The 21505-nt window shown below is 41.6% G+C and overlaps 1 protein-coding gene across 1 annotated transcript in view; it reads left to right on the top strand.

Annotated features, from left to right (window-relative positions):
- Positions 1-21047, top strand: part of DNAJC1 (DnaJ heat shock protein family (Hsp40) member C1) — a 187972-nt gene extending 166925 nt beyond the window's left edge. Inside the window, exons 10-12 of the mRNA XM_018057082.1 lie at positions 16598-16646; positions 17914-18338; positions 20196-21047. Coding sequence (XP_017912571.1) covers positions 16598-16646; positions 17914-18338; positions 20196-20264 — 543 coding nt within the window. The 3' untranslated portion in view covers positions 20265-21047. The remainder of the gene's footprint in view (positions 1-16597; positions 16647-17913; positions 18339-20195) is intronic.

Genomic DNA, 21505 nt, shown 5'->3' with positions numbered 1-21505 from the left:
ATCAACAGATAAAGGTATAAAGATGCGGTACATGTATATAATGGAATGTTACTCAGCCATAAAAAATGAATAAAATTGAGTCATTTATAGAGATGTGGATGGAGGAGCCTGGTGGGCTGCTGTCTGTGGGGTCGCACAGAGTCGGACCCGACTGAAGCAACTTAGCAGCAGCAGCATAGAGATGTGGGTGGCTCCAGAGTGTGTCATACAGAGTGAAGTCAGTCAGAAAAACAAATATCGTATAATAACACATATTGTGGAATCCAGAAAAATGGTGCAGATGAACCTATTTGCAGGGCAGAAATAGAGACACAGACATAGAGAACAAGCATGTGGACACAGTGGAGGAAAGGAAGCGTAGGACAGATTGGGAGATGAGGATTTTACACATATATACTGCCATATGGAAAACAGACAGCCAGCGGGAAGCTACTGTATATGTGTAGCACGGGGAGCTCAGGGCAGTGCTCTGTAACTACCTAGATGGCTGGGATGGTGGGCAGTGGGTGAGAGCGAGGTCCAGGGAGGAGGGATATATGTAATACAGCTGATTCACTTTGCTGTACAGCAGAAAGACAACAGTGTAAAGCACTTATACTCCAATAAAAACCCACTGGTTTGTTTTTATTAATATGGGTAACTAATTTTTGACAAAGCCAAGAATATACAGTGAGAAAAGGATAGTCTGTTTAATAAATAGTGTTGGGAAACTGGACAGTCACATGTAAAGGATGAAACCAAGCTTCTGTCTTATGCCATACCCAAAACTAAAGACAGACAGACTTGAACATGAGACCCAAAACCATAAAACTAGAAAAAAATGTAGGGAATAAGCCCCTTGACATTAGCCTTCGTGTTGATTTTTTGGATTTGACAACAAAAGCAAAGGTAACAAAACCAAAAATAAAAACAAGTGGGACTACATAAAACTAAAAAGCTTCTACACAGGAAACCGTCAACAAAATAAAAATGAAACCTATGGGAGAAAATACCTGCAAACCATATATCCAAAAAGGGAGTAACATCAAAATATACAAGGATCTCATAGAAATACAATACCAAAAAAAACCCAAATAATTCATTTTTAAAATAGGCAAAAGTCCTCAATAGACACTTTTCCCAAAGAAGACCTATAAGTGGCTAACAAGAATATGAAAAGTGTGCAACATCACTAATCATCAAAGAGCTAGAAATCAAAAATACAGTGAGGTACCACCTCAAAACCTGTTAGGGTATCTATTATGAAAAAAATGAGAGAGAACATGCTGGTGAGGATGTGGAGAAAAGAAAATTCTTGTAGACTTTTGGTGAGAATGTAAACTTATACAGCCACTATGGAAAACTGTATGAAGGTTTGTTATCTCAAAGACATCTGCACTCCCATTTTCATAGCAATATTATTCACAATAGCTGGTGTATAGAAACAAAGTATTCTTCAGCTGATGCACATATGCACAAAATGTGTTTATACACACATACAGTGGAGGAGCATTCAGCCAAAAGTCAAGATTCACAGAAAACTTGCAGAAAAGTAGCTGCCAGGACTAGGAGATGGGGGAGATATGGAGAGGTTGGTGAAAAGGTATAAACTTTCAACCACAAGTTGAATAAGGTTTGAGGATCTAATGTATAACATGGTGACTAAAGCTGATAACACTGTATTGTATAATTGAAATTTGCTAAGTGAGAACTTAAATGTTCTCAACAAAAACTAATGAAGAGCAATGCTCAGGAAAAAATAGGATCACCCATTTTGTGGCACCAGGAGATACGTTCTTGGCAAAGAGGATAGAATACTAAAATAATTGCTGAACCACATAAAATTGGAAAGTTGACCAGTTGTTTTCTTACATGTTTAAATTGCCTTTTTAAGGTAAAAGAAAAGTATGAAAAAAAAGAAAAGTATGGCCCCAAAATGATTATAGTGATATTTACCATTCATTTCATTATTTAAAACTGAGGATCTGAAAGACTCAGATTATATTAGCTATTTGTTTTGTGTGGTATGGATAGTCCAGATTGTGATATATGCAGATAGTCCCCAACTTACAATGGTTCAGCTGGACTATTTTTCAACTTTATGATAGTGCAAAAGCAATAGATCTTTAGTAGAAACTAGACTTTGAATTTTGACTTTTGGTCTTTTCCCAGGCTGGTGATATGCAGTACAGTACTCCCATTATGTTGGCTAGTGGGAGTGAAGTGATTATGGGTAAACAACTGATACACTTACAACCACTTGCCATACAGTATTCAATAAATTACATGAGATATAAAATACTTTATTATAAAATAGGCTTTGTGTTAGATGATTTTGTCCCATTTTAGGCTAATGTAAGTGTTCAGAGGATATTTAAGTTAAGTGTTAGTCGCTCAGTCGTGTGTGACTTTGTGACCCCGTGGACTGTAGCCCACCAGGCTCCTCTGTCCACTGAGTTCTCCAGGCAAGAATACTGGAGTGGGTTGTCATGACCCTTCTCCAGGGGATCTTTCCGACCCAGGGATCAAACCTGGGTCTCCTACATTGCAGGCAGTTTCTTTACTATCTGGCCAAAAGCTTTGGTATTCACGTTCAGTAGGTTAGGTGTAATAAAAATATTTTCAATGTATCTTCACAGATCACTGCCTTGTTGTGGCGAAAGGGCTTGTGCAACTCAATGAAGCTGTGAGCCATGCTGTGTAGGGCCACCCAAGACAGATGGGTGATCGTGGAGAGTTCTGACAAAACGTGGTCCACTAAAGCCTTTGACTGTGTGGATCATAACAAATTGTGGAAAAAAGCTCTTAAGAGATGAGAATACCAGACCATCTTACGTGTCCCCTGAGAAACCTGTATGTGGGTCAAGAAGCAACAGTTAGAACCCTGTATGGAACAACTGATTGGTTTAAGATTGAAAAAGGAGTGCGACAGGGCTGTCTGCTGTCACCCTGTCTGTTTAACCTATATGCTGAGCACATCATCAGAAATGCTGGGCTGGATGTTACAAGTTGGAATCAAGATAGGCGGAAGAAACATCAACAACCTCAGATATGCAGATGATACCGCTCTAATGGCAGAAAGTGAAGAGGAACTAAAGATTCTCTTGATAAGGGTGGAAGAAGAGTGAAAGAGTCGACTTAAAACTAATATTAAAAAAAATAAGATCATGGCATCCAGCCCCATTACTTCATAGCAAATAAAGGGGAAAAGGTGGAAGCAGTGAGGGAGTTCCTCTTCTTGGGCTCTAAAATCACTGCAGACAGTGACTGCAACCATGAAATCAGAAGGTGACTGCTTCTTGGCAGGAAAGCTATGACAAACCCAGACAGTGTGTTGAAAAGCAGACATTACTCTGCCGACAAAGATCTGTGTAGTCAAGGCTGTGGTTTTCCCAGTGGTCATGTACAGTTGTGAGCTGGACCATAAAGAAGGCAGAGCACCAAAGAATGGATGCCTTCAAACTGTGGTGCTGGAGAAGACTCGTGAAAGTCCATTGGACAGCACGGAGATCAAACCAGTCAATCTTAAAGGAAATCAACCCTGAATACTTGTCAGAAGGACTGATGCTGAAGATGAAGCTCCAGTATTTTGGTCATCTGATGTGAACCGCCAACTCACTGGAAACGTTCCTGATGCTGGGAAAGACTGAGGGCAGAAGGAGAAGAGGGTATCAGAGAATGAGATGGCTGGATGCCATCACTGATGCAATGGACAAAAAACTGAGCAAACTTCGGGAGATGGTGAGGGAGGGGGAGGCCTAGTGTGCTGCAGTCCACGGGGTCACAGTGAGTCGGACATAACTGGGTGACTAAACAACAACAACTCCAATATAAGTCAAGAAGACCTACACTGTATTCAGAACTCTCTGTCAGTACAAGGAGTAACTAATCACATATTCTCAAAACCAACCCATGGATAATAACTTCTTCAGGAGGAGTCTTTCTGGAGTCATAACAAATACCAAATGTTGACCTCAGAAACCATCCCTTCAAAGGAACCACAATTTGATTTGATTTCTTTGTGGAGTAATTTATGCCCTCATGCATTTTGTAGAAAACAGAGCTTCAGCCAGCAATTAATGGAATTGATTGTGGTCAGGTAAAGAGAGGAAGAGAGTCCTACAAATAATACTAGACAAGCATTCCCAGATGACTGGGCATCATACCACATCTATCCGAGGATCAACATCAGAGCCTAATGCTGTAGGGGCAGAGGGCAATAGGCCTCACTAAGACGGGCAGGTCATGGTGGAGAGGTCTGACAGAATGTGGTCCACTGGAGAAGGGAATGGCAAACCACTTCAGTATTCTTGCCTTGAGAACCCCATGAACAGTATGAAAATGCAAAATGATAGGATACTGAAAGAGGAACTCCCCAGGTCAGTAGGTGCCCAATATGCTACTGGAGATCAGTGGAGAAATAACTCCAGAAAGAATGAAGGGATGGAGCCAAAGCAAAAACAATACCCAGTTGTGGATGTGACTGGTGATAGAAGCAAGGTCCGATGCTGTAAAAAGCAATATTGCATAGGAACCTGGAATGTCAGGTCCATGAATCAAGGCAAATTGGAAGTAGTCAAACAGGAGCTGGCAAGAGTGAATGTTGACATTCTAGGAATCAGCGAACTAAAATGGACTGGAATGGGTGAATTTAACTCAGATGACCATTATATCTTCTATGGGCAGGAATCCCTTATAAGAAATGGAGTAACCATCATGGTCAACAAAAGAGTCCGAAATGCAGTACTTGGATGCAATCTAAAAAACGACAGAATGATCTCTGTTCATTTCCAAGGCAAACCATTCCATATCACAGTAATCCAAGTCTATGCCCCAACCAGTAATGCTGAAGAAGCTAAAGTTGAACGGTTCTATGAAGACCTCCAAGACCTTTTAGAACTAACACCCCCAAAAGATGTCCTTTTCATTATAGGGGACTGGAATGCAAAAGTAGGAAGTCAAGAAATACATGGGGTAATAGGCAAATTTGGCTTTGGAGTACAGAATGAAGCAGGGCAAAGGCTAATAGAGTTTTGCCAAGAGAATGCACTGGTCATAGCAAACACCCTCTTCCAACAACACAAGAGAAGACTCTATACATGGACATCACCAGATGGTCAACACCGAAATCAGATTGATTATATTCTTTGCAGCCAAAGATGGAGAAGCTCTATACAGTCAGCAAAAACAAGACCGGGAGCTGACTGTGGCTCAGATCATGAGTTCCTTATAGCCAAATTCACACTTAAACTGAAGAAAGTAGGGAAAACCACTAGACCATTCAGGTATGACCTAAATCAAATCCCTTATGATTATACAGTAGAAGTGAGAAATAGATTTAAGGGACTAGATCTGATAGACAGAGTGCCTGATGAACTATAAATGCAGGTTCATGACATTGTACAGGAGACAGGGATCAAGACCATCTCCATGGAAAAGAAATGCAAAAAAGCAAAATGGCTGTCTGGGGAGGCCTTACAAATAGTTGTGAAAAGAAGAGAAGCAAAAAGCAAAGGAGAAAAGGAAAGATAAGGAAATATAAGCATCTGAATGCGGAGTTCCAAAGAATAGCAAGGAGAGGTAAGAAAGCCGCTTTCAGCGATCAATGCAAAGAAATAGAGGAAAACAACAGAATGGGAAAGACTAGAGATCTCCTCAGGAAAATTAGAGATACCAAGGGAATATTTCATGCAAAGATGGGCTCGATAAAGGACAGAAATGGTATGGACCTATCAGAAGCAGAAGATACTAAGAAGAGGTGGCAAGAATACACAGAAAAACTGTACAAAAAAGATCTTCACAACCTGGATAATCACGATGGTGTGATCACTCACCTAGAGCTGGACATCCTGGAATGTGAAGTCAAGTGGGCCTTAGAAAGTATCACTACGAACAAAGCTAGTGGAAGTGATGGAATTCCAGTTGAGCTATTTCAAATCCTGAGAGATGATGCTGTGAAAGTGCTGCACTCAATATGCCAGCAAATTGGGAAAACTCAGCGGTGGCCACAGGACTGGAAAAGGTCAGTTTTCATTCCAATCCCAAAAAAAGGCAATGCCAAAGAATGCTCAAACTACCGCAGAATTGCACTCATCTCACACACTAGTAAAGTAATGTTCAAAATTCTCCAAGCTAGGTTTCAGCAATACGTGAACCATGAACTTCCTGATGTTCAAGCTCGTTTTAGAAAAGGCAGAGGAACCAGAGATCAAATTGCCAACATCTGCTGGATCATCGAAAAAGCAAGAGAGTTCCAGAAATACATCTATTTCTGCTTTACTGACTATGCCAAAGCCTTTGACTGTGTGGATCACCACAAACTGTGGAAAATTCTGAAAGAGATGGGAATACCAGACCACCTGACCTGCCTCCTGAGAAACCTATATGCAGGTCAGGAAGCAACAGAACTGGACATGGAACAACAGACTGGTTCCAAATAGGAAAAGGAGTATGTCAAGGCTGTATATTGTCACCCTGCTTATTTAACTTCTGTGCAGAGTACATCATGAGAAACACTGGGCTGGAAGAAGCACAAGCTGGAATCCAGATTGCCTGGAGAAATATCAATAACCTCAGATATGCAGATGACACCACCCTTATGGCAGAAAGTGAAGAGGAACTAAAAGCCTCTTGATGAAAGTGAAAGAGAAAAGTGAAAAAGTTGGCTTAAAGCTCAAAATTCAGAGAACGAAGATTATGGCATCTGTTCCCATCACTTCATGGGAATTAGATGGGGAAACAGTGGAAACAGTGTCAGACTTTATTTTTTGGGGCTCCAGAATCACTGCAGATTGTGACTGCAGCCATGAAATTAAAAGACACTTACTCCTTGGAAAGAAAGTTATGACCAACCTAGATAGCATATTCAAAAGCAGAGACTTTACTTTGCCAACAAAGGTCCATCTAGTCAAGGCTGTGGTTTTTCCTGTGGTCATATATGGATGTGAGAGTTGGACTGTGAAGAAAGCTGAGCGCTGAAGAATTGATGGTTTTGAACTGTGGTGTTGGAGAAGACTCTTGAGAGTCCCTTGGAATGTAAGGAGATCCAGCCAGTCCATTATAAAGGAGATCAGCCCTGGGATTTCTTTGGAAGGAATGATGCTAAAGCTCAAACTCCAATACTTTGGCCACCTCATGCAAAGAGTTGACTCATTGGAAAAGACTCTGATGCTGGGAGGGATTGGGGGCAGGAGGAGAAGGGGACAACAGAGGATGAGATGGCTGGATAGCATTACCGACTCGACAGATATGAGTTTGGGTGAACTCTGGGAGTTGGTGATGGATAGGGATGCCTGGTGTGTTGCGATTCATGGGGTCGCAAAGAGTCAGACATGACTGAGCAACTGAACTGAACTCAAATGAAGATAATCTAGCCATCCACTAAAATAACATGCAAATAAAACAAATCTTAATTGTGGGAAGGGTGTGGTGAGGGGAAATCACCAACCAGAATTGCTGCAATATATTATCTGAATTTCAGTTTTGAACAAAAATAATGAGTCATGAAAAGACAGGAAAATATGACCCACATATTAGAACAGAAGGCAACAGAAACTGCCCTGGAAGAGTAACCAAAGGGGACTTCCCTGATTGTCCAGTGGCTAAGACTCTGAGCCCCCAAGGCAGGGGATCAGTGTTCAATCCTTGGTCAGGGAACTAGATCCTTTATGTTGCAACTAAGAGTTCACATGTCACAACTAAAAGACTAATGATCTTGTATGCTGCAACTGAGATTTGACACAGCCAAATAAATAAACACTTAAAAAAAAAAAGTGACCAAATATATCATTTCACAGAAAAAGATCTCAAAATAACACTTATAAATGTGTGAGATAGAAATTATTTTGTAAAATAATAAAAGAACCAGCAGAAATTCAAGTATAATGATTACAATTCTAAAAATTCACTAGAGATGCTCCACAGTAGATTTAAACTGACAGAGGAAAGAATTCTGGAACTTGAAGATAGGTCAGTAGAGAAATTCAAGCTGAGGGACAGAGGGAAAACAAAAGAAGAGTCAACAGAGCCTCAGAGAAAACACCAACATATATATAATGGGAGTTAGGAGAGCAAGGAGGGGAAAAACTCCAAGGAGTGTGTGGGTGAAAACTTTCCAAGTTTATTGAAAAATGCTAACCTAAATACATCAGGAAACTCAGTAATTCTGAGTAGGATAAGTTCAAGAATGTCAACAAAAGATGTACCATAATAAAAATGCAGAAAGTCAAAACAAGGAGAAAATCTTGAAGGCAGTTAGAAAGAAATAACTTGTGACTTAGAAGGGAAACCCCTCCCCATTAGATTAACAGCTCTCTTCTCAACATAAACCATGAAGGCCAGGATGCAGTGGAATAACATATTCAGAGTACTCAAGAAAAACTTGCTGACCAGAAATCCTACATCCAGCAAAGCTATTTATCAAAAAAAAAAAAAAAAAAAGCAAAAAAACTTTTCAATGTAAACAAAAACTGAAGTTCTTCGATCTAAAAGCAAGTGACCCCAGATGGTAATTTGAATCCACGTGAAAAAGAGCACCAGGAAAGGTAATTAGGTAATTATAAAAAACAGTATAAATACATGTTTTCTCCTTAACTGATTTAGAAAGCAGTTGTAAATAATAGATGCATGTTATTCTCAGGCCTGTAACATATAGAAAAGTAATATTTGTATCATATATTTACCAACGACAGCACAAAGGATGTGAGTGGGAACAAAGCTGTATGGGCTGAGTAAACTACTACAGAAGGTAAAGTAGTAATTTTAAAAGTATTACTGGATTTGTAACATGAATAGATACAGTATATATAATGGACATACTACAGTACAGGGGTAAAGAGAACAGAGCTTATAGCAGTAATGTTTCTATGTATCCCTGAATTAAGGCAGTATAAATCTGAAGCTGACTGTCATAAGTTATGATGTATATGGTAAACTCTCGAGCAACCTCCAAAAAAAAAAAAACCTCAATAAAGTACAGTTAAAAAAAAAAAAAGCTACATTAGAAAATATTCACTTATGCAAAAGAAAGCAATAATAGAGGAACAAAAAAAGACATTAAAAGTTAAATTCAACTATATCAATAATAACATTAAGTGTAAATGGATTAAATAATCCAGTCACTGGGTTCAATCTGGGTTCAATCCCTGGTCAGGGAGGGTCCTGCAAGCCACGTGGCACAGCCAAAAGTAAAAGAAGAAAAGATATCGCAAGGGGAATCAAAATTCTTAAAGATAAATGAAAATGAAGACACAGTACACCTAGTTTTAAGGAATGCATCTAATGAAGTTAATAGAAATTTATAAATGTCTTTATTAAGAAAGAAAGATCTCAAACCAATGATTTAAACTACCACCTTTAAACACTGGGAAAACAACAACCTATACTTAGAGCAAGTGGAAGGAAAGAAAAAAGAAAAAATAGGCCAGAAATTAATGAAATCGACTAGAGACTGGAAAAGTAGAGAAACGTCAATGAATCCAAAAGCGGATTCTTGGAAAATATTAATAAGATTGACAATCATTTAACTAGATTGACAAAAAAGAAAAAACATTAACAGAATCAAAATGAAAAGAGCACTACTAAACTTACAGAAATAAAAAGGACTATAAAGGAATACTGTGAAATGTAGGCCTAGAGACTGGATACCTATTTCTCTAATAGCTATCAATGAAATGGACAAATTCCTAGAAAGACATAAACTACTAGAACTGAATCAAGAAGAAATAGAAAAGCAAAAGAGACCTATAACAATTGAAGAGACTGAATCAGTAACTTAATTAAAAAAAAAAAAAAAACTATTCACAAAGAAAAGCCCAGGCCCATATGTCTTCACTGCTGAATTCTACCAAACATTTAAAGAATTAATACCAAAACTTCACAAACCTTCCCAAAGTAGAAGCGAGGGAATACTTCCCAAAGCATTTTATAAGCCAGTATTACCCTAATAGCAAACCAAAGACATGAGAAGAAAACTATAGACTAGTTTTTCATGTGAAGATGGATATAAAAATTCTCAACAGGATATAGCACACTGGATCCAGAAACTAATAAAAATAATTATGTACCCTAATCAAGTGGGATTTCTAAGAATGCAAAGTTTTATTCAGTGTCTGAAAATCAATTAATGTAAACTCATCATCACTTCATAGATCTTCCCTGTAGCTCAGATGGTAAAGAATCTGCCTGCAAGGCAGGAGACCTGGGTTTGATCCCTGGGTCAGAAAGATCCTCTGGAGAAGGGAACAGCAATCCACTCCAGTATTCTTGCCTGGAGAATCCCATGGATAGAGGAGCCTGACTGGCTACAGTTCGTGGGGTTACAAAGAGTCAGACAGGACTGAGCGACTAACACACACACACATCATCAGTTCAGGTCAGTTGCTCAGTCGTGTCTGACTCTACGACCCCATGGACTGCAGCCCGCCAGGGTTCCCTGTCCATCACCAACTCCTGAAGCTTGCCTAAGCTCATGTCCATCGAATCAGTGATGCCATCCAACCATCTCATCCTCTGTTGTCCCCTTCTCCTCCTGCCTTCAATCCTTCCCAGCATCAGGGTCTTTTCCAATGAGTCAGTTCTTTGTATTAGGTGGCCAAAATATTGGAGTTTCAGTTTCAGCATCAGTCCTTCCAATGAATATTCAGGACTGATTTCTTTTAGGATTGACTGGTTTGATCTGCTTGCTGCCCAAGGGACTCTCAAGCGTCTTCTCCAACACCACAGTTCAAAAGCATCAGTTCTTTGACACTCAGCTTTCTTTATAGTCCAACTCTCACATCCATACATGACTACTGGAAAAACCATAGCTTTGACTAGATGGGCCTTTGTCAGCAAAGTAGTGTCTCGGCTTTTTAATATGCTGTCTAGGTTTGTCATAGCTTTTCTTTCAAGATCTTTTAATTTCATGGCTGCAGTCAAAATCACCATCTACAGTGATTTTGGAGCCCAAGAAAATAAAGTCTCTCACTGTTTGCCATAAAGTCTCCCTGTCTATTTGCCATGAAATGATGGGACTGGATGTCATGATCATATCTATTTGAATGCTGAGTTTTAACCCAGCTTTTTCACTCTCCTCTTTTACTTTCATTAACAGGCTCTTCAGTTCCTCTTCACTTTCTGCCATAACGATGGTGTCATCTGCATATCTGAGGTTATTGATATTTCTCCTAGCAATCTTGATTCCAGCTTGTGCTTCATCCAGCCCAGCATTTCACATAATATACTCTGCATATAAGTTAAATAAGCTGGGTGACAATATACAGCCTTGTCGCATACTCCTTTCCCAATTTGGAACCAGTCTGTTGTTCCATGTTCAGTTCTAACTATTGCTTCTTGACTTGCGTACAGATTTCTCAGGAGGCAGGTAAGGTGGTCTGGTATTCCCATCTCCTTATGAACTTTCAGGTTTGTTGTGATCCACATAGTCAAAGGCTAACTCATCATAAAATCATATCATCCCTGGTGGCTCAGATGGTAAAGAATCTGCCTGCAATTCAGGAGACCCCGATTCAATCCCTAGGTTGGGAAGATACCCTGGAGAAGGGAATAGCAACCCACTCCAGTATTCTTGCCTGGAAAATTCCATGGACAGAAGAGCCTGACAGGCTACAGTCCATGGGGTTGCAAAAGAGTTGGATACGACTGAGCAACTAACACTTTCACTTTACTTTCATCATATTAATAGAATAAAAAATAAGATTATCTTAGTAGAAGCATCTTACAAAATCCAACACTCCTGCATGATAAAACAACAAATTAGGAATAAGAGGGAAGTGCCTCAACCCAGTAAAGAAAATCTACTAAAAACTTCAGTTAAAAGCATGCTTACTGGTGAAAGAGAGGATGTTTTCTTACTAAGAGCAAGAATAAGACAAGGATGTCTGCCCTCACCACTTCTATTCAACATTTATGAGGTTCTAGCCAGAACAGTCAGGTGAGAAAAGTAAGACTAAAAAGGAAGAAGTAAACTGCCCTTGTTTGCTGATAACATGATTTTATCCGTACAAAATCCTAAGTAATTAACTAAAAAACCAATGGAACTAATAAAATTCATCAAGATTGCAGGAAACATAAATGTACAAAAATACTTCATGAACAATCTGAAAATGAAATTAAAATAATTTCATTCATAATAGCATCAAGCAGAATAAAATAGGAATAAATTTAACAAAAAGAAGTACACACTTCAAAAACTAGAAAACATTGAAAGAAATTGAAGGTCAAAACAAATGGAAAAATATCTCCTTTTCGTGGATCAGAAAATTTAACATTGTTATTGAAGGCTGCTATTTCCCTAAATGTCAGAGCTAAAACTATAAAATTATTGTGTTGGCAAAAAAGTTCATTTGTTCTTTTTTTCCCATAACATCTTACAGAAGAAATCAAATGAACATTTTGGCCAACCCAATCTTAGAAGAAAATAGGAGGCTAAGTCATGACCTTGGATTCAGCAAAAGTATTCTCGGATAGGAAAACAAAAGTCCAAGCAGTGTGCATATCATCAAAATTAAAAACTTCTTTGCTTCACAGGACACCACTAAGAACCTAAAAAGACAACCTACACAATGGGAGAAAATCCTTGCAGATCCTTTATTTGATGAAGGGCTTGTATCCAGAATATAGAAAGAACCAACCCATACAACTCAATAATAAAGACAAATCTGGGGCTTCCCTGGCGGTTCAGTGGTTGAAACTCCTGAGTTCCCACTGCAGGTGTGTGGGTTCAGTCCCTAGGTGGGGAACTAGGAAAGTACATGCCACATAGCACATTAGAAAAAAAAAAAACAACCCTTACCCAAATAAAAAAGGATCTGAACAGACCTTTCTCCAAAGAAAATATACAAATGGCCAATAAACATGAAAAAAAAGTGTTCAGTATCTCTCATCATTTGGGAGATGCAAATAAAAATCACAAGATAGCACCTTACACCGACTAAGATGTGGAATAATAAAACAAAATTGGATTATGAGTTTTAGGAGGGATGTAGAGAAATCAGAAGCCCCTATTGGAAAACAGTAGGGCAGTTCCTCAAAAAGTTAAACATAGAATTATCACATGACACAGCAGTTCCACTCCTAGGTACATACTATCCACCCACAAAAAGAAAAAAGATAAATGAAAACATATGCCCACACAAAAATTTATATACAAATGTTTATAGCAGCATTATTTATAATAGCCAGAAGATAGAAATAAATGTTTATCAACTGATAAATGCATAAACAAAATGTGGTGTATCCACAATGGAATGCTGTTCTCCAATAAAAAGAAATGAAGTCATGATATATGCTACAACTTGGATGAACCTGGAAAACATGACCTTAAGTGAGAGAAGCCAGCCACACAAATGCACATATGATTCCACTCATATGGAAGTCCAGAATACAGAAATCTATAGATCCTCTGTTAGATCTACAGACTTTCCACAGGGATTCATAGTTGCTTACTGTTTGGTGAGGAATGGGGTGGGATGAGAAGGATGGAGAATGATAACTAATGGGTATGGGGGTTCTTTTTGAAGTGATAAAAATGTTCTAAAATTGGTCATGATGATGGCTGCACATCTGAATATACTAAAAACCACTGAATTACACACTTTAAGGGGATGAATTGTATAGTCTGTGAATTATATCTCAGTTAAGCTGTTAAAAAAAAAAGTCTTCGTGTACTGTTGTAGAATAATCTCCAAAATATTTTGTTAAATAAGATGCAGGAGTTTTAAAAAAAAGTTATTCCGTATCCTATATGTAGGTTGTGTATCCTATCGTTACATGGATCTATAAATGTATTAAAATTCACAGAACTATACAACAAAAGAAGAAAAGATAATTTTATTGTATATGATGTAAAAACATAAAATCTTTTAAAATACAGTAGAAGTGAGAGAGGAGGGATATTGTCACCAGAGTTGGTAGTTCTGGTGGTGGACACTGGGAGAAGCTTCAAGAAGAAGGTTACACTTCCAAGTACCTTGAAGGGTGGTTTGGCTCTGGACAGACATTTAAGGAGAGGTTTGATAAAGAAAAGAAAATGATTTCATACAAATGTTAACAATGGCTAACAGTACAGGGTAGGGAATTTTTTTTTTTTTAATTGCAATATAATTCCTTTACAGTGTTGTTAGCAGGGTGGGGAATTTGTGACCATCTGGGGAGCATTAAGATAGCTCGGTGGTTAAAAAAAAAAAAAAAATCCCCCTGCCAATGCAGGAGATACAGGTTCAGTTCCTTGGTTGGGAAGATCCCCTGGATCTTTCCACTGCGGGATCTTCCCACTCCAGATTTCTTGTCTGGGAAATCCTTTGAACAGAGAGAAGCCTGGCGGGCTACTGTCCACAGGGTTGCAAATAGTCAGACATGACTTAGCAACTAAACAACAAAAGGGAGCATTCATTGTTCAACAGGATGCATATACAGGAAAGAAAACAGATTGTGGATTTCCCTGTGTGTCAGGTTAAGAATTGAACACTTTGTTGTATGGTCACTGGTGAGCCATCAAAAGTACTTGATGAGAACTCTGCCTTAGGGATATTATTCCATAGAACTGCTAACAAGTAAGTTTAGACCAGTTAGAAGGCTATTATATTAATTAAGTTAGAGAGTGAAGGACTAATACAGGTGGTGGAGATCTGAGATGGGAACAGATGGAATCAATATCGTGAAGAACGTGGAGCTGGCTGGAGAGGAAGAAAAAAGTCACCCAAATTGGCCCTTCGGTTTTGAGCCTGTGTGACTGGGATGATAACACTGTTAGGAAAAGGAAGGAAAAGCAGAGAAGTTGATGAGTTTAGGTTGGGATTTGTTTAGTTTGAGGAGCTAAGAGATCTCTAAGTAAGGGACTTAATGGCAGTTAGGGAAGTGCGTGGTATGGTCAGCACCACACCCACAGATTAAACCAACCTTGCATGGAAAATATTTGGGGGTAAAAATCTAGAAAGTTCCAAAAGGCAAAACATGAATTTGCATCACACTGGCAACTCTTTACACAGCATTTAGATTGTATTAGGTACTGTAAGTGATCTAGAGATGATTCAAAACAAACAAGGATATCGTAGGTTATATAAAATGTGAGAAAGATATATGGTGATACAATCAGAGTTTTGAGTTGGGAAAGCTGGAAGTCAGGGAAGCTTACATTGGATAACCTCAAGTTTTTTCCCATAAAATAAGCAAGGTCATTCATTGAGTGGAAAGTAGGGGATAGAATTAAAGAGTGTTTCTAAGCAGCTTTAAATATTTTCTCTAATTCTGCCCTTTGTATGAATGAAAAACAAATGATCCACATCAATTATAATAGGTAATATTTACTGAGCCTTTAACATCTGCTAGGTATCATGCTAAGAGCTTATTTCAAACTTAAAACATCCCTAACAGACAAAAGTTATTAGCAGTTTTATCCACATATTACAGAGGGTAATACATGAGACAGACAAAGGATTGGAAATAGCTCAAGGTTACCCAGAGGTGGAACCAAGACCGAATACAGAATCTAACTATGAGCTGGTCACAGGATATTTTCTGAGGTTTTACTTTCAAATTTCTTTAAAGCAGTGAAATATTGGTTCAAGAATTTACATGGATTAAGGGGAATAGAATACAAAGTATGTATCCCATGTATACAATGGAATGTAACCTCAATAAAGTTAATAGGTAGAGAGAGAATGGCTTGTTTAATAAACGCACTGAGGCAGATAACTATCCATTTTTAAATTTATTTAATTTTGATCTCCTGTTTAAAGTATATATATATATAAGCAGCAATCAGAGCAGTGGTAGGGCTGAAATGGACTCAGGGGCACAGGGAAAACATTCTAGGGTAACAGGAATGTTCTATAATTTGATTAGAATGTTGGCTACATGTTTTGGTCAAAATTCATTGAAATGTACATTTAAAGTCTGTACATTCCACTCTGTAAATTTTATAGCAGTTTTAAAAAGGGAAATCTGTCTATAGACCTCTAAGACATCATTAAATTTAAAAAAATATTCTGGAAAAAAAAAGCAAACTGTAAGGTGAGACATACAATATAATAACATTTATTTATAAGAAAGGGAATAATTCTTTCCATGGATCACTTGCATATATATGTCAATGTCTCATGGTTCTTGGGTCAAACTGCCCTACTCCACCAAGAGGTCCTTCCCCCAGGATCAGTCTTAGTACTCTCAGGGTTTCTTTATGGGATGCAAAGACAGACCTCTGTATTAGCTTAAGAGTAAATCTCTCCACTGTTCATAATACTCATTGGTATAATAGTCTTCAGTGAAGAAAGATAATCTTTCAGGAAACTATACCTAAGAAACATGATGTGTTCGTATAATGATTTTGAAAACTAGTACATCTTCAGAAGCAGCCTTGTGTAAGGGGGCTGAATGGGCTGAGTTCTTGTCCTGACTCTGCCGCTTGATTAAACTGATATTTTGGAACAACTCCTTTAATCTCTCTGGGCTTCAGTTTTCTGTTAGTTAGAAAGAATGGACTAAGCTGATCACTGAGGGTCCATCCAGGTCTAAGATTAAATAAGCTATGTTCCTTCACATGGACCTTGTATGAAATAGGTCACTACACCTACAGTAAACATGTGGAAAGTCAGTTTTTCTCTTTTATATTTTGAAACAGGTGACAACCAAAGCCAAGCAGCTGAAGGATTCAGTTACCTGCTCCCCAGGTGAGTCAGCACCCACTCCATCCCAGTAACCTCAAGCCATGTCTTCAAAATAACCCCCCTTTCATAACTACTTTAAAAATGATGGTGTTAAATAGTTGTGCCCAATGAACTCTATTGGTCATCTCTCTAAAAAGGGTCCATTTACAATCACCCACCAGCCAATCCAGCCCTGCACACACAGTAGTGCTAAGATGTACTTAAATAAGTTTGAGGAGCTGTAGAAACCTTGTTCTTCTTTAGTATGGGGGGAGCTAGGGGGAGGGGACTCATGGGAAAGCCAGTCTATACCGTTTTTCCACACTGACCACAGTTGGCACCGCACACACAGAGCATCCTTAAGAAAAGATCAAGCAGCTTCCCCAAGAATCTATGTTTTTCAGAATCCATTTTCTCAAAGACTAAATGGAATTTTGTAAGAGCCCCATACTATTTGCTTGAAACCAGGAAGAAGTGCGCCTTCAAGCTTCCAACTCTACTTAAATACAGGTCCCTGTACTAGATGTAACCAGCCAGCAACCAGCAAACCCTGAGATCTGGAAACGTCTCCCTGGGGAGGACAGGGCGTGGATGCTAAGGGCTCAGGGGGGAGGGCATTCTCGATTGCTTTCCCACCAGGACAGCTGTTGGTCTGGCGTGAAGGCAGGGACCGGCAAACAGCGTTCCATGAAAGATGCTCCCCTCCAAGACAGTCTCCAGAAACATGCTCTTGAAAAGGCAGCGGGGAGTTGGGTGGGCCGTGGACCGGTCTTTCTAGAGAGTAGGAGGGGTCAGGAGTATGTGAGGAGGGCAGGAAAGGCGTGGTTGAACATTTGGGGGGTCTCCGAGGTGACGCCTGTGGGTGGCGGTGGCGCAGGGCCCCAGGCAGTCAGCGAGCCCAGGGAGGGTCTGACATTGAGTCTGCTGACACTCGTGGAGTTAGCAGCAGCCCTAGGTCCTGAAGAACAGCCTTCCTAACCTAGAAAGTAGGCGGTTAGTCCCTGCACTGCCTCTGATCACAGCCGACTCTGGAGGCCCCTGTTCCTCAGAGTGGTGGAAGGACCATGGCCCGGAATCAGACAGAAGCGAGTTCGGATCCCAGCTCTGCGGCTGCCGAGGGTGACGTCCCTCGCCTGTACAACTGGGGTAGCGATGGCTGTCTTTCTAGAATACTGGGAACGTTCAGTAAGATACACGCAAATGCCCCACCACTGTCTGCTGCGGCGGCCACACCACCGCGGCTCTTACTCCCTGAACCGACCTTCCTCTCCCCGTGTGTCCCTCCACACAGGGATGGTCAGGCTCTCGGAACTCAGATCCACAGCTCAGAGCCCCAGGCCCACCAGGCCCACCGCAGCCTTGCCAGACAGCATCATCACCCAGCGGGAAGAGGCCCAGTCGGCCGAGGAGGAGGAGGAGGAGGCGGCGGCCGAGCCGGGGGCAGAGGCCGCGGAGGAGAGCCGGCCGCGGAGGCGGAGGCCCGCCCGGCCCCCCGAGCCGGAGGAGCGCGTCCGGGGGAAGAGGCAGAAGGACTTCGACCTGTCAGAGCAGCAGTCCAGTGACGAGGAGAGCCAGCAGAGAGCGCGCGCGCGCGCCGCAGAGGAGCCCTGGACTCAGAACCAACAGAAGCTTCTGGAACTAGCGCTACAGCAGTACCCGAGGGGATCCTCTGACCGCTGGGACAAGATAGCCAAGTGTGTCCCGTCCAAGAGCAAGGTGGGTGACGCCCGGAAGAGCCTCTGGGGGCTCCAGACACAGGGAAGTGCCTTGTGGCCCCACCCGCCCGTCCCTCATCTCGCGCCGCCTATCCTTGCTATCCAACCCGTCCTTCCCCTGCCAGCTGCCTTCCAGTAGGCTGCCTCTGACAGTGTGCGAATCTGTGCACCTGACTGAGCATACATGAGGTCGAGAGTCTAAGTGTCATCATTACAGCGACCAGTTATTTTTTCTCATCGAAAACCCCATGCACAGAACATAAAGTTCCCCGTGACAGTACTGCCGACCTTCTGGAGCCTTCGTTCTGCCAGTGGGGGCTGGGCCAGGGGAGGGACTGACAGGTGGACACCAGGACCAGGATCCAGCTTGTCCCTGCAGCGCTGTCCGCCCCGTTTACAGCTCCTTAAATGCGTCCGCAGAGGGTTCCCCGACACCAGCTCAGAGCGGGCGGCGGCCCCTGTGGAGAGGGAGGCCCCACCCGACCCCGGCTTCCGCGCTGACAGTGCGGAGCCTCCCATATGATCTTCTCAACTCTGGCCCTACCTCACAACACAGTTTCCTGGGCTTCTTTCCTCGTACCCACACCCTTTGTCTGAGACACCAGGAACACTGAGAAATCAAAAGAGCCAATCTCTGCTGCCTCCTGTGCCCACCACTCAGTAGCCTTTGGGCACACTGATGTTCATTTACATTTTTTTTTTAATTGAAATTCAGTGTTGGAAAATCTAGCTTGTGGCCATAGATGCCCCCATGTGTATAGGTCTAGTTTATCTCCTTTAAAATAGTGAAGTTGAGAATTTCTGAGGAGAAAAATAAACCATTAGCAGTTGACCTGTTTAAGAAACACAGCTCCTTCCTAGCCCCTCCAACTGATTTCCAGAAGAAATGATTTTCCCTGAATTCCTCTAGCATTTGTGGGTACACAGGCATCTACAGGTGCGATGAGTCAACAATGGCTTAAAATGAAGGAGCTGCAACCATGGGTTCCTGGGGGTGGGATGCTCAAGCTCACTGCCTTGGGGGTTTGGAAACCTTCCTGTTTCAGGGAGGAATGTCCTGCAAGGGTTCCTTCCCTTTAAGCCTGACTTCAGAACCAGGTCCAGGGGAGGTTCAGCCACCCCTGCTGGCTCACTGCCCCTGGGTGACTCCCCGGAAGTGGCCCACAAGCCACTGGGTGACTGGGGCCTGAGAGAGGAGCCAGGCCCCCAGCGCTGCCCCAGCAGGCCTGCTGCTCAGAGCCCCTGCGTCCTCCAGTGGAGCGCTGGGCCGCTGAGCACCACATCTCACACTTGGCTCTGCCAGGGGCAGAATAGTTAGGAAAAGGCTGATATTTTAGGCAGGTGGTCCTTGGGGATGCAGAAGAGGCACTTGTTAGATGTTTCTCTCAGAACACTGCTAAAGCCAAAACCCCAGGAGGAGAGTGAACACTCGTTCTTCGTCCCAGACAGCTGATAAAGTCATCTGCAGCAGACCACAAACCAGTTACCTGGTTTCCCACATGACCTTAAGTTAGTGAAGGGTTACAGTGCCTCTGGGGTGTTTCTGAACAGAAACAGAGATGGTTCTGGAAAGTATCCTGTGATACACAAGGGAGCAGTGAGGCCGCTCCGTGCTTCATCAGGGTCCTCACCCCAAGGAGTGGCAGCTACAGGCAGCTGGGTCTTAAGCTGCCAGTTCTGCAGCCTGAGGGGCTGGAAGACCCTCTGGTGCTGGGGTGCGCCTGAGGAGAGCAGGGCATGCTTTGGGAGGTCCAGGCCAACAGGACAGCCCTTGGTCAGGACTGGGCAGGGCGGGCTAACCCGGCAAGGGGCACACCGATTGTAACTGTCACCCCACCCCCTCTTTCTCTCTCTCCAGGAAGACTGTATCGCCAGATACAAGCTGCTGGTTGAACTGGTTCAAAAGAAAAAACAAGCTAGAAGCTGAATCCTCTGGAAGATGTTGTTTACCTCCATTTTCCAAAAGGATTATTTTTAAAATCTTATGCAGAAATTTACATTTTGTACCTCAGTATTTCTATACGTCATGTGCCTTAGTGAAAAAAAAATTAAAATTTTAAAATAAACGTTGTGCTATATTGTTTAAACATACTGTGTTAACAGAAAAACAGATTTGGGTATTTTATAGATTATTTTCTCTCTCATCACTGCAAAGCTTAATTTCCTGGGGACAGACAGAATAGTGCTTTTCTAACAGTCAGGCAAATGTATGAAGGAACATGAGTAAACTAATGTGTAAGAATTAAAACATAATGTTTCTTTGACCAAAGATCACACCCGTTGATGTGTAGCAGGATGCTGGTGTTTTTATTGAGCTAGCTAGCAGTAATGTGGGGTTATCTTAACTCTATGTATTAATATGTAGATTAATATATGTAATTATAATATATGGATACATTATATGTATCTTAAAAAAAAAGTCTAGATGCACACGGACATAGGTAATAAACTGTGATTTGCAGAAATACATCCCCAACTATAGAATTTCCAGAGAACACATAGGCAATGTTTTTAGGATATGATGACTTTGGGTCCCACTTTTCAATATCCAAGTTAAAAGTCACTATTTTGTGCTGTTAATTTTGAATGAACCGTCACCATCAACTGTGCACTCCTTTTTAAATATGTCATTTGCTCAGGACTTGGAAATAGTTTGCTAAAGTACAAACTGCCTAAACTTAAAAACCATTAAGATCACCAGGACACATTTCAGGGAGGTGATCTGATAAAATATCCATACAGACGTGGTTTTCTCCAATGACTGAAATGAGGTTTCCAGAGCAAGCTTGGGCGGCACTGGCTCTGTAACCTAGCCTGAGCAGGACACATGCGGCCCCAGGTCAGCCCGCCTCTGGTGCTGTGAGGGACCGGACCACTTGAGACATCAAGAAGAGCAGTGGAGAAACAGCTCCAGGTCGTCGTTTCCACGAACTGAATCCTCGGGCAACAGCCCTTGAGTCTCATCTGGGGGTGGAGACCGGGTAGGGGGGGTGCGTTGCCTGCAGGTCAGGAGCCTGTCACGGTGGCACCAGGGCCAACAGTTTCTGCCCAAGGACTTTCTCCTGGAGCCAGTGGGGCTGTGAGGTTGTGACTGCATTCACTGAGGGACAAGCCCTGCTCCCCGTGCATATGGGGTGTCAGTGAAAAAAGTTGATTCACAGAGGGAAT

Source organism: Capra hircus, chromosome 13 (genome assembly GCF_001704415.2).
Source record: "Capra hircus breed San Clemente chromosome 13, ASM170441v1, whole genome shotgun sequence".
In the NCBI taxonomy this organism is placed as follows: Eukaryota; Metazoa; Chordata; class Mammalia; order Artiodactyla; family Bovidae; genus Capra; species Capra hircus.
Note: the sequence above shows the minus strand (reverse complement) of the source record. Positions and strands in the feature narration are given on the sequence as shown.